At 46.8% G+C, this 14,064-nt stretch overlaps 1 protein-coding gene across 11 annotated transcripts in view; it reads left to right on the plus strand.

The window, feature by feature from the left end:
* The window catches only part of LOC121434631 (disks large-associated protein 1), a 684,271-nt gene that overhangs the window by 652,596 nt on the left and 17,611 nt on the right, over positions 1-14,064 (plus strand). For all 11 annotated transcript variants that reach the window (XM_041633553.1, XM_041633552.1, XM_041633551.1 and 8 more), the window contains one exon: positions 3,464-3,885. In XM_041633553.1, the coding sequence (XP_041489487.1) occupies positions 3,464-3,885 (422 nt within the window). The remainder of the gene's footprint in view (positions 1-3,463; positions 3,886-14,064) is intronic.

Genomic DNA, 14,064 nt, shown 5'->3' on the forward strand with positions numbered 1-14,064 from the left:
GCCGGGAGACTGTGGCTGTCAGGAATGCTGGCGGGACAGTTCTGTGGGGCTACAGACAGGGAAGTAGGCCACCGCTTTCTCTGCGCAGCAGAGTGTGAGCTGTTTTCTCTCTGGAGCCCGAGTGTGAGCTGCTGGGGGACAAGTGGCAAGAGTGAATTTGGGAATCTGATCCCTGCAATCAGAGATCTCGGGGAAAGAAGCCTAAATATTTCTGCAGTGTTGAGTTTTGAGTTAGAAGAGAGTCAGAATGTCAGCAGCGGTGATGGATGCCATCCAGGTCACACATGGGCAGCAGGAGAGAAAGCTCAACCTCGGGAAGCGACGTTTAGCATTTAGGGACAAAGTGGGAAAAATACAGACACAGCCAAGGAATGAGTGGCTGCTGGAAGGGACGTTTTACCTGAATTTCTGCCCTTCCTTGTTAGAACAAAGAGACTTCCTAACATGACTCTCAAGCTTGTACACCACACACACACACACACACACACACACACACACATGTGCGTTTTGCTTCTTTGCAGTATTAAGTTTCCAGAAGTAACGAGAGCTGATCATGTCAACAGATGTGATTTCCTTTCTTTGTATGTGCGTGAGGTGGTTTGAAGAAGGTCTCACTATGTAGCTCTGGCTGTTCTGGAGCTCTCTGTGTAGACCAGGCCGGCCTTGAAGTCACAGAGATCCAAGCGCTGGATTAGAGGCATGTGCGCCCACGCAGGGCTACATGCAGTATCTTAAGTCTTAAGTGATGAGATGTCCCGAAGTGAGCGGCCTGGATCATGGTGTATGTGGCTGTCTGTCTCTGCCTCCCAAGTGCTGGGACTGAAGGTGTGTGGGTGGCTTTACGCTTTGTCATTTGGTTTTTGTTTCTCGAGCGAGACTGTTTCTTTCTGTAGCCGTGGCTGTTCTGGAACTCACTCTGATGATCAGGCTGGCTCCACCTGCCTCTGCCTCCTGAGCGCTGGGATTAAAGGCGTGTGCCACCACTGCCCAGCCTGTCTTTAACTCTTAATAGTTAGCACAGACCAGTCCTCCATCCATCTTTGACATATAATCTCTAGGGGAAAATACGGATTTTTTTTTTTTTGAATAATGATCCTTTCTCCTTTTGACGACTTGATTTAACTTGTTCACATGACTGCTTCCCTATGTTATCTGGACCTTTGTTTTGATGTTAAAACAAGCATTAGTTTTAATTAACTGACACAGGGTAATCCCAGAGAATTGCAAATGTCTGAGCTATTTAATGCTGCACAGACTTTGCTTAAGGCACAATCCTTTCCAGTTGGTACTATTGCATATGAAACATTAATTGGAAATCGACCGGCTACAAGAACAAATCACAGGATACACAAGGAAACCCACTTTAAGAGTTTTATTAATGGGGGCGGGGAGGGGAGAGTAATGCAGGGTCCTGTCTGAAAGCAAAGCGTCAATGCGGTGAGAGAGAGAGAGAGAGAGAGAGAGAGAGAGAGAGAGAGAGAGAGAGGAGAGGAGAGGAGGGGGGGGTGGAGTGGGCGTGTCTGCCTTTAAAGGCCGTCTAGCGCATGCGCACAGGGGCTTATGTAGCTATGTCGTGCATAGATTACGTGACCACACTGTGCGTAGATTACATACAGCTTCAGGCACTGGGGTGACCAGGCAGTTTACCTGAATGCCCATGGCGCATGCATGACTGTGGGACCCAGAAGCTAACTTTTTTTTAAACTAAGGTGCTGAAGAGACGGTTCAGTGGTTAAGAGCACTGGCGGCCCTTGCAGAGGACTCCCAGCAACCCACACGGTGGCTCACAGTGTCTGTAACTCCAGTTCCAGGGGATTCAACACCCTCTCCTGGCCCCTGAGGGCACCAGGCACATACACAGTGCACGCGCACGCATACACACACGTACATACTTATTATACATACAATATATATGTATTGAGTGAGGCAAAACACTCAGATATGTAAAATCAAAATAATTCTTTCAAACATGTTTACCGCTTAAGCATGAGGATTTGAGTTCAAATCCCCAGCACCCACATGCCTGACTGTAGCCCCAGCAATGTGGGGAACAGAAACAAGAAGCTCACTGGGTCCTCTTGGCTATCGGCCTGGTTCCAGGTGCAGTGGAAGACCCTGTCTCAAGGGAACAGAATAACCAATGTCTTTCTCTAGAGCAGTGGTTCTCAACCTCCCTAACGCTGCGACCCTTTAATACAGTTCCTCATGCTGTGGTGATCCCTAGACATAAAATTATTTTTGTTGCTACTTCATAACTGTGATTTTGCTACTGTTATGAATTGTAATGTAAGGGTCAGACTCACAGGTTGAGAACTACTGCTCTAAACTCACATATGTATGCACATGTGTGTGCTCCCAACATATGCACATATACTACACACACACACACACACACACACACACACACTAAACACAGAGACACAGAGAGACCTAGTGAATAAGAGGTGATATTGATGGGGTATAGAGAAACTGATACTTGAATCCATCACAACCCTCTGACAGGCCACATGCCCTCACCTTCATAGTAGGGGTAAGCAATAGATACACAGAACTATTTGGTAAATAAATAAATAAATAAAAAGTTCTCATGAATATCCATATAAAAATGCCCAAACTAACCAGGTAGTGGTGGCACATGTCCTTAATCCCAGCACTCAGGAGGCAGAGGCAGACAGATTTCTGTGAGTCCCAGCCCAGCCTGGTCTACTGGGCTAGTTCCAGGCCTGCCAAGGCTATACAAAGAAACCCTGTCTCAACAAAACAAAACAGAGAGACAGAGAAAGAGAGAGAAATGCCCAAACTAAGTCCGTTAATAAGCAGTGTTTTGCCACATTGGACGAATTATGGTAAAGCAAGCAAAAGCACAGGAGGGTAGTCATGGAGAACTCTAGAACTGTAAACTTGGTCTTTATCCCAAAGACTCTGAACCATGTTATTACATGGACCTCCAGGCCTGTCAGGTGAATGCTTACCGAGCAAAAAGGGTTGAATTCAAAGGAAACCTAACGAGTGTTGAAGAAATCTTTCTCCTAAGAGGTGTCCCTAGAAAATGCAAGAATTGTGAGTCTTGGTCAAGCTCAGCTTGCATTGTTCTCCCATCTCGCAGATAATTATACAAAAATCTAATGGAAACATTTTGCTTCTCCAGTGGCCGTCTGAAAGCCACCCCAGGTCTGGAGAAGAAGGCAGATACTGGACATCATAGTGATTTTGGGAGCTCTATGTTTTGCTCCACCTATAAAATTACTCTACTTATGCCTTATTATTCCATATTTAACAAAGATTTAGGTCTGTGGCAACCAGCATATTCACCCCAAAGGTCACTCCCAGCAGTTCCTTTAAACGCTGAGAAGATGCGACCACACCCCTCGTCAGATCCACTAAAACAAATAAAACATGTACTTCGATAGATACACTTCAATAAATATCCCGGAACTAAACCCCATGTCTCTTCTCTCCCAAGCTTCCGCAGGTTCACTCGGTCCAACAGTGTGACCGCCGCAGTGCAGGCTGACCTGGACTTCCATGACAATCTGGAAAATTCTCTGGAATCTATAGAGGACAATTCGTGTCCCGGCCCGATGGCCAGGCAGTTCTCCCGGGACGCCAGCACATCCACTGTCAGCATCCAGGGTTCAGGAAACCATTACCACGCCTGCGCGGCCGATGATGACTTTGACACGGATTTTGACCCCTCCATCCTGCCTCCTCCTGACCCCTGGATTGACTCTATCACAGAAGACCCTCTGGAGGCCGTTCAAAGGTCCGTGTGCCACCGGGATGGCCACTGGTTCCTGAAGCTTCTCCAGGCAGAGCGGGACCGCATGGAAGGCTGGTGCCAGCAGATGGAGAGGGAAGAGCGGGAAAACAACCTCCCGGAGGACAGTAAGTACCGCCCGCCACTCATGTCTGTGGCTGTGGTGTGGGCGGTGCCGGTGTGTGTTTGTAGACTTTCCTGTTTGCGCTCCCACCAGCTCAGCTTCTATAACCTTCTGTTTCACACCCCAAACCCAAACTCCCGGAAGAGCTGGGCAATCCCACTGAAAAAACCAGAAACTGCTAGACTGCTCAAGAAAAAAGCCCCTAAGCAGATGCCACCTCCTCCAGCTCTAAGATCTGTGACTTCCTTCACAGAAAAACATTCAAGACCAGCATGGCAGTGGTCTCACTCTCCCAGGATCCCCGCTTCCCCAGATCATCTTGGAATGTGTCTGATCCCAAGGGATTAAAAATAATTCTAACTAGATGGGTAGTTAAAGGTGCACAACTTTAATCCCAGCACTCAGGAGGCAGGGACAGGTGGGTCTCTGTGAGTTCAAGGTCAGCCTGGTGTACAGAGTGAGTTCCAGGACAGCCAGGGCAACACAGAGAAACTCTGTCTCGAAAAACATCATCATCATCATAATAATAATCTAACTAGTTTTAAAGGTCTGCCTTAGTCCTGGTTACTTTTGCTACGATGAGACACCATGAGCAAAAGCAAGCTGGTGAGGAAAGGGATTATTTGGCTTCCACTTCCACTCCTCATCACTGAAGAAGTCAGGACAGGAACTTAAGCAGTGCAGGAACCTGGGGACAGGAGTTGATGCAAAGGCCATGGAGGAGAGCTGCTTACTGGCTTGCTCAGCCTGCTTTCTTATACAACCCAGGACACCAGCTCAGGATGGAACCACCCACAATGGGCTGGGCCCGCCCCCGCCCCATCAATCACTAATTAAGAAAATGCCCTGCCTGCAACCCACCTTAGGGGGCCATTTTCCTAGTTGAGGTTCCTGCCGCTCAGAGTGTTTTACCTTGTGTCAAGTCGACAGGGTCCAGAGATGTCTTAGTTTCTTTTCGGTTTCTGTGGTAAGGTCCACTACAAATGCAATGTAAGGGAAAATGGGCTTATTTCAGCTCCCTGTCCACTGTCTGAGGTCGCGCGGGGAGGGGGGGGGGTTGAGTTTGCAGCAGGGTCTGCACACTCTGTCCCGCCAATGCAAAGAAAACAATGACAAATAGCTACAGATTAGTACTCAACTCGCTGTTTCCTTGTGTGCATCTCAGGACCCCCTACCTAGGGGATGGTGCCATCCACAGTGGGCAGCTCTTCCCCACCGCAATCACCACAATTAAGATAATCTCTCAATCGTACACACAGGCTCACCTCCCAGTTGGTTCTAGATTTTGTCAGGTTGATAATTAATACTAATACACAATGTGTGTATACATGTGTGTGTTGGGTAATAATAATCCGTATAGTTTTATTAACATGCAATATTAAAATAGTGTGTATGCCCACAGAAACCCTGCTTATTGCGTCTTTTAGCCTGTTTGGTTTTTTTTGTTTGTTTGTTTTATTAAATTTATTTATTATGCATGCAATATTCTGTCTGTGTGCATGTCTGCAGGCCAGAAGAGGGCACCAGATCTCTTTACAGATGGTTGTGAGCCACCATGTGGTTGCTGGGAATTGAACTCAGGACCTTTGGAAGAACAGGCAATGCTCTTAACCACTGAGCCATCTCTCCAGCCCACCTGTTTGTTTTTTTGGGACAGGGGCTAGCCTGGAGCTCAGTAGCAAAAGAAAGCTGTATACTTCTGATCTTCCTACTTCCGCCTTCCAAGTGCTGGGATTATAAATGCATGTTAGCCTCTCAAGTTATGGTGTTGTAGGCATACATCTCCATGCAGGGCCAGCTGACCTGGAATTTTTATGTAGGCCAGGCTGTATTCAAGCTTATAGTGATCCACCTGCTTTTAGTTCCTGGATGCAGGGATTAAAGGTGTGTGCAGCCATGCATAGCCAGCTAACTGCCTTTTTTTTCTGTTAAAGACTTATTTATGGCTGGAGAGATGGCTCAGTGGTTGGGAGCCTTGGCTGCTCTTCCGGAAGAGTCAGATTCAATTCCCAGCACCCACATGGCAGCTCACAACTGTCTGAGGTTCCTATTTCATGGGATCTGATATCCTCATACAGACGTACATGCAGGCAAAACGCCAACGTATATACATTTTTTTTAAAAAATTTAAAGACTTCTTTATGAATTTTTATGTGTATGAATATTTTGCCTTTGCATATGCCATGTGCACCACATGTGTATCTGGTGCCCATGAAGGTCAGAAGAAAGCATCAGATCCCCAGGTACTGAAGTTAAGGCTGATTGATAGCCTCCAAAGAGGTGCTGGGAACCAAACCCAGGTTCTCTACAAAAGCAGTAGGTGCAGTTAGCTGCTGAGCCTTCTCTCCAGCCCTCTCGGGTCACTTCTGATTGACCAAAATTGTTGTATGATGTGTATTGTTTTGGCTTTTGGGGGGCCTATCCCCCAGCTCCCAGATAAATCACAGACAAAGAATTATTCTTAGTTATGAATGCCTGGCCTTAGCTTAGCTTGTTTCCAGCCATCTTTTCTTAGCTTATGTTATCCTGACTACCTTTTGCCTCTGGGTTTTTATCTATTTCTTAATACCTTTCTTTGCCTCTTTCTCCGTGGCTTGCTGTGTAACCAACCCCTGATATCCTCCTCTCCTTGTTCTCGCCTTTGCTCCTTGCTCCCTCCTCTCAGATTTCTCCTTCTACACGTTCTTTCTGCCTGCCAGCCCAGCCTATCCTTGCTCCTGCCTCACTGTTGGCTGTTCATCTCTATTAGGACCATTAAGTGTTTTTAGACAGTCACAGTAACACAGCTTCATAGAGTTAAATAATTGCAGCGTAAACAAAGTCACACACCTGAAAATAAATTTCCCCAAAATGTAATGAAACTTTTTTTTTACCAGTCTGTTGATACATCCAGTTAGGTTACTATTCTCTATGTACAAAGTATCCTTTAGCGTAAACTGTGTAGCTGTGTAGGAAGCAGCTTTAGGCCAAACTTATCTCAGCTGTACACTAATAGAATAGAAAGCCACAATCTGGCTGACAGTGGTGGCACTCGGGAGGCAGAGGCAGGTGGATCTCTGTGAGTTCAAGGCCAGCCTGGTCTACAGAGGGAGTTCCAGAACTGGCTCCAAAGCTACAGAGAAATTTTGTCTCGAAAAACCTTAAACAAACAAACAAACAATAAATAAATAAATAAACATCTTTAAAAACATTGAATTTATGCTGGGCCCTGGTGGTATACATCCTTGATCCCAGCACTCTGGAGCCACAGACAAGTATTCTCTCTATGAGTTCAAAACCAGCCTGGGCTACAAAAAGAATTTCAGGCCAGCCTTGTCTACATAGCAAAATCCAGACCAGCCAGGACTACAGAGTGAGTAATAGGGTTTTTTTTGCCACACATCCTCCTCATATGGTAAGTTTCCCTACCTTCACAGTAAGCCAGGTCAAGCCAAATTGAAAAAGTGTAACGGGTTTATTGAGAGCAACTCCCAGGTAGGTTCTCTGATCCCAGAGACTGGGCCAGAAAAGTCCCATCCCCAAACTACAGCCGGGAGAGTTTTTAGGTTGTACGTGAGGGGTGATGGTATGTCTGCCACAAACTGGGTTTGTGTCCAAGTATGGTCAAAAGCTAAGCACTTGGGCATGGGTTTAGATGCCTGGCAACTTGGGGGTGGGGCTCCAATAGCTGCCAAGAATGCAGAATTGGGCTTTTGGGTGCCTACCTTTTGTTTGGAGACTCTCGGAGCAGGAATGGGAAGGGAGAAATGTTGTGATTAAATACATTCTCAAAACAGCCAAAAAAGAGAGAGAAATGAAAGGAAGGGCAGAAGGGAGGGAGAATGAAAGGAAGGAGAGAGTAAAACTATAGGTCATTGCAAAGTAATGCCTCTGTTTATTGTCCAAAATGAGTTTGCTGTTGGGGTGCACTGGGCATGGCTGCCAGGACTTTGGGGGTGCCTAACCACTCTCAGGCCTTCCAGCCTCTTTATGATAGTCTATGTTCTCATTTTCAGGACAAAAGCTTCATAAAGTTAGAAGTTATTTTTTTTATTTATTTATTTTTTTATTTTTATTTTTTTGGTTTTTCCAAGACCGGGTTTCTCTGTAGCTTTGTGGCCTGTTCTGGAACTCTCTCTGTAGACCAGGCTGGCCTCAAACTCACAGAGGTCCGTCCGCCTCTGCCTCCTGAGTGTGGGATTAAAGGTGTGCGCTACCACTCACTGCCCAGTGGTTTTTGTTTGAGACGGTGTCTCTCTTTATAGCCAGGCTGCCCTTGAACTCACAGAGATCCAACTGCTTCTGTCTCCCGAATGCTGGGATTAAAGATGAGTGCCATTACTTCCAGCAAGAAGAGTTTTGGGTTTTGCTTTTGTTTTTCTGTTTGTTTATTTGTTTTGTTTTGTTTTGTTTTGTTTTGAGACAGGGTTTCTCTGTGTAACAGCTCTGGCTATCCTAGAACAGGTTTTGTGGACCAGGCTGGCCTTGAACTCACAGAGATCTGCTTGCCTCTGCCTCCTGAGTTTAGGAATTAAAGGTGTGTACCACCACAGCCCAGGAAGAAGTTATTTTTGTCTTATTCGCCTTTACATATCTAGCCTCTCTGTTACGTAAGATGGGATCATTACGTATACATTTAAATCTTGGACATATTTAATCTTATAAAACTTTTTAAATTTTCATTTATTTACTTTATGCATATGGGTGTTTTGTCTGCATATGTCTGTGCACCGTGTGCATGCCTGGTGCCCTCAGAAGCCAGAAGAGGGGGTTGAGTCCCCTAAGACTAGAGTTACAGATGGTTGTGAGCTGCCACGTAGGTGCCAGGACTCAAACCCAGGTTTTCTACAAGAACAGCCCAGCCAGTGTTCTTAACCACTGAGCCATCTCTCCAGGCCCTGGTTTTTTAAGTTAGCAACACCTTTCTTCCTACTTAAGTAAAAAGTGCATAGTAAGTAGTACGTTAGTCTGGTCAGTTTGCTACAGCCCACTGTCTGCTTTCAGCACGGGACCTTCCTGACGCACTTTCGGGCTGCAGAAAGGCTGCAAGCTCTCCAGGCCTCATCTAGGAATCCACTAATCCTGTTCCTGAGAGTCCCACCCCCATGACCTAATCATCTTTTTTCTTTCTTTCGTCCTTCCTTCCTTCCTTCCTTCCTCCTCCTTCCCTCCCTCCCTCCCTCCCTCTCTCTCTTACTCTCTTCCGTCCTTTTTTCTTTTTCTTTTTTTTCTTTTGAGAGGTTTCTCTGTGTAGCCCTGGCTGTCCTGGAACTCCGTAGACCAGGCTGGCCTTGAATTCTGACGTCTTCCTGTCTCTGCCTCTTGCGTGCTGGGATCAAAGGTGCGAGATACCACCTGCTAATCATCTCTTCTAGACTTGCTCCTCAGTGAAGAGCTTCAACATAGAATTTCGAAGGAATACAAACATTCAGATCACAGCAAGTAACTAGCCGTTATTTTTGCAATAAAAGCATCAAGGATCATCCCTTGTACGATATGGGCTCCTCAGACTAGGGGATAGATTTGTCAGGGGTGAGAGAACCCGGTGGATAACTCAGTGAGCTCCATAGTTCCTGCCCGGCTTCTGAGATACAGTTTCAACACACGAGCACTTGAAGCGAGTCTCGTTTATCTCATCCCCCAGCCATGCTTTCGTGTGCTGGGATTCCCGATTTCTGAAGTTAACTGATAATTCCAAAGACAAACCATTGCCAGTTTCAGATGAGGCAAACGGAAGTTAGCGGGAACCAGCGCTCTGTGGGAGAAACCCTGAGAAAAACTGCTGCCTAGGAGAAAGCTGGAGCCTTTGACAGATGCCTTTTTCCCTTGCCATCCGAACAGCTCTCTGCAATGCCTAGTCTGAGGTCACAGAACACAGAAGTGTCTGGCAGGACACACACCACAGCTGACAAGATAATGACACTGTGTGTTGCTTGGCAAGACCCTCAGGAAAGCTTGCCACGCGTATTTGCCCCTGGCTTCTTGGCAATTGTCCCTCTATTCTGATGACAGCCTCAGTCAGTGTCCCAAATTCTCTGATCCAGCCTTTCTTCTCTCTTTTTCCTTTCTGTCAGCCCCAGTTTTCAGAGAAGAGCTAAATTCTAAGTAACCAACTCTTGTTTTCATCTGTGGATAACAGACAAAGAAACAAATCAAGCAGCTACTTCTGGGTTGTCCAGGTCATGTGACCGCTGCAGAGGTTCTTTGCGTCCTCTGCAGAGAAGACATCTCTTCGGGGGTCAGGGGCAGTGTCTGTTTAGAGTCCAGTGTCCCTGTGCTTTAGTTAAGGTATACATTTCATGTGTTCTTTTTTCCTGAAAAGAAAAAGAGGAAAAATTTGACAAAAATTTCTCAGGGGACCTCATGTTTACAGTCATCAGACACAGTGAGGACAGGGGAAATTCTGAACACAGCGCTTGCTCAGTTTCCCAACTTTTTGTTTGCTTGCATTTTATTTATTTATTTATTTATTCGTTTATTTATTTATAATAGGACCAGGGTTAGGAAAACTGTTAAGTTTGCCAAGTAGTGGTGCCACATGCCTTCAGTCCCAGCACTCGGGGTTAGGGAAGCAGAGGCAGGCTCTAAGTGTGTCTACAGAGTGAGTTCCAGGACAGCCAGAGCTGCATAGAGAGACACTGTCTTGGAAAACAAAAACAAAACAAAACAAAACAGCAAAAAAGTGTTAGGTTTAAGGTCAGGGTTAGGGTTAGTCACAGGAAGAGGGCTGGGTTGTGATTAGGGTTACAGTTAGGGTTAGGATTAGGTTTAGATTAGCTCATTTGTCTAAAACCTTACCAGCCAACAACCAGGTTAGATTTTAGATAGGGTTAGGAACAGGGTTCAGAGTTATCCCAGTTTTTAAATATTTCAAATGCTTGATGCACATTTAAAAATGGTGGAGTGGGGGTATGACATGGCTCAGCACTTGAAGGTGCTTGCCACAAAACCTGACCATCAAATTCAGTCCCAGAAACCACATGACAGAGGGGAGAACCCACGCCCACAGGTTGACCTCTGACCCCCCCCCCACAGGTGTTCTTAGGGGTATAGGCAAGTGGTTGTCAGCTTTCCTGGCAAATTCAAGGCTTTAGGTTCTGTTCCTAACAACACACGATGTAAGATACTTTATTAAATGTCTAAGTTCAAAACACAGATGTCCACAGTCCAAAACAGAGAGAGGGAGAGAGGGAGGGGGGAGGGGAGAGGGAGAGGGAGGTAAGGAATCTGTTTGCTGGATTACTACTTGAAGCAAATCAGAGATCTGGGTGTGTGGGGAGTTAGAGTGGTCTCTATTAGAGAAGGAAAGCTCCATCTCGTTTTCAGTGCCTCTGCGGTCATCATCTATGGAGATTCTGACGACTCCTCCCTGTGAATAGTTTTTGGCGTTCCCAGTTCACCTGGAGCCCAGGGAAGAGTGAAAGCAAGCCAGCTAGCTTCGGAAGAGTAAGACCATACATTCTTTGGGTGTGTGGAGCTATTACTTCCCCCGATAAAAAGCCAAGCAGAACAAAGACTGGTTCTTGATTTAGGCCTTCGACCCTCCCAGTCGAGAGTGGTTTGGGGCCAGATAACAGAATAATGGAAGTCTGCAGTGGGCGAGGCTTTCTTTGAGCCAAGGCAGCTGACAGAGTCTCCCAAGCACTTGAAGGGAAACCGATACCCACTCTCCTCAGACAACGCAGCCCTTGTGCGAAACAGCTGTCCCGGGGAGATGGCTCAGCACTGTTTGACAGCGGCTCGCATGTTACATGGATACGTCTGGGATTATCTAACCGGGAAAGAACCAACCAGATGGAACTGAGCCCTTCTCACAAGAATGCAGTCTCCGGCTGTGGGGGGAAAAGCGGGCTCAGGTTTCATTGGCTCAAGGATAAAGTACCGACTGGTTTGTAGTACTTGGTAATCTGTCTTTGCCTCCTGAATTGTGGACAACTTCTCTGTGGAATTTTCAGACGTTATCCTAAAGACACAAATAAACAGCGTGTGCAAGAAGCAGATTAATTCCAGTTTAATTTCACCTGCAGTAGCATTCAGGTTAGTGGATAGCATCTCACAGGAGCCTTGTGAGTTTGGCCAGGGAACTTGAGGCTGCTGATGAAACCCTAAGTAAGCTCTGGCTGCGTTCAGGTTTGGTTATGGAAGCTGGGCAGGGTCGTTGTTGTGACCGGCTATCAGTGTGATCACTGGGTTTCTGTCCAGGGTTGCCTCTGCCCAGTCTGCGCAGCTCATCAGCTGGTAGGTGGTGGATAAAGCTGCGCTCTGTGAGGCCTGCCGTTCATTCATCAGCCCTGGGCGTGTGGCTAAGTGCAGAGCTGCAGATGCATCTGGCTTCTTTCAGTTTAATTCTCACCTTTTTTTTTTTTTTTTTTTTTTTTGGTTTTTCGAGACAGGGTTTCTCTGTGGTTTTGGAGCCTGTCCTGGAACTAGCTCTTGTAGACCAGGCTGGTCTCGAACTCACAGAGATCCGCCTGCCTCTGCCTCCCGAGTGCTGGGATTAAAGGCGTGAGCCACCACCGCCCGGCTAATTCTCACCTTTTAAAGTGAACCTTCAAAAGATTTTCTCCTTTTCCCAGTGTGTGTGCCTACACACACACACCACACACACACACACACACACACACACACACACACACACACGCATGCACACTCGGTAGTAGGGGTCAGAGAGAGACAGAGACCATGTGGTCTGTTTCGTAAGTTCTGACTAACCTGACAATAGTTCACGGCCACAGGAAGTGATAGCCAATGTGCTTCCTGGTCAGCACTCTGCTCTGTGTATATATAAGAAGGGACCTCTGAGTCACAGATTGGAGAAACTGCCCCAAGGATGCGTTCTTCAAAGCCTGGGCAATCTCATATAGATTTGTACTGACAAACCCATGTGGCTTTAGATGTGGACTCAAATTCTCCCCCACTCTTCTCTCCTCCTTCACCCCAAAAGTCTCCAGAATAATAAGAAAAGCATAAAGAGGTTAAGGAGGAGCCCAAACTTGGGAGCAGATAGCCTTTAATTTACGCCGGCAGGCATTTCCATGACAGACACTCCATGCCGCTTTGGGCTTGTGGGTTCTGTTTTTCCTAGGCTGGCCACACGCTGGTAGTACCCTCTCTGGTTAAAGTGAAGAATGGCAGCCACCTGCTCCCAACAGCTTCAGGAAGTGGGGGTTGCAAGTGAGATTGCCCAGGGGTGTTTTGCTAAAATCATAAAGGTTAGTAGACTAGGAATTTACCTGCCTTTTCCGTTGTTGAGGAGTTTACTGGGAGTTCCTGGAGGAACATTCCCCATGAGGCAATTCACTTCACCCACAGACATGGTCACCCTATCCCACATGGCCTGACACCTGCAGGGTGGGTGTGCAGGCACAGAAGGCAATCCCAGCACTCGGGACAGAGAAGCCAGAGACGGTGAATTCCCAAAGGCTACTACTGAGCTAGCTAGTGAATTAAGAGTCAAAGGTGGTGGCGTACACCTTTAATCCCAGCACTCAGGAATCAGAGGCAGATGGATCTCTGGGAGTTTGAGGCCGGCCTGGACAGCCAGAGCTCTGTAGAAAGATCTTGTCTCAGAAATAAATATGCCTAGCTCAGACTGTATTCCTTAACTACTCAACAGTAACTTAAAGGGCGGAGGAAGACAGACAGAAAGGAGTCAAAATCTAGTCCAGATTGTTGCTGTTAACTTTGTTGTTGGTGGTGGTGGTGTGTGTGTATGTTTGTCAGGGTGTGTGTGTGTGTGTGTGTGTGTGTGTGTGAGAGAGAGAGAGAGAGAGAGAGAGAGAGAGAGAGAGAGAGAGAGTCCAGAGCTGATTCAGCTGATCCCCAAACTTAACCCTTCAGTGTCATTTCAGGGATTGCCTGAGTGCATGGACACCACCTATGTAGTCAAGAAGCTTGCGAGCTGGTTGGAAATCAAGGATCTAGCCACCCAGAGGCAGAAGAATGAGCAAATGGCAGAGGCAGCTAGGTATAGGAATTTCAGGAGAAATGAGGAGGAAGAGGTGTGTAAATGGTCCCAAGACGAACAGTCACTTAGTGAAGAAGCTGGCTGCCCTTGAACCTATGGCCTGGGTGTCAAGGAAAGTTCCATGGCAAAGGAGCACAGCAGATGTACTGCAGTTGAGGTGGCCAGCCATTTGAAAATGGCTCCCTGGCGTGTTCACTTGACGGCCCTTCACCGTGGCTGGACAGCTCGATGGGCTCC

The sequence above is a fragment of the Microtus oregoni genome, unplaced genomic scaffold (assembly GCF_018167655.1).
Source record: "Microtus oregoni isolate MIOR12 unplaced genomic scaffold, Mior012 000044F_ref0000062, whole genome shotgun sequence".
Lineage (NCBI taxonomy): Eukaryota > Metazoa > Chordata > Mammalia > Rodentia > Cricetidae > Microtus > Microtus oregoni.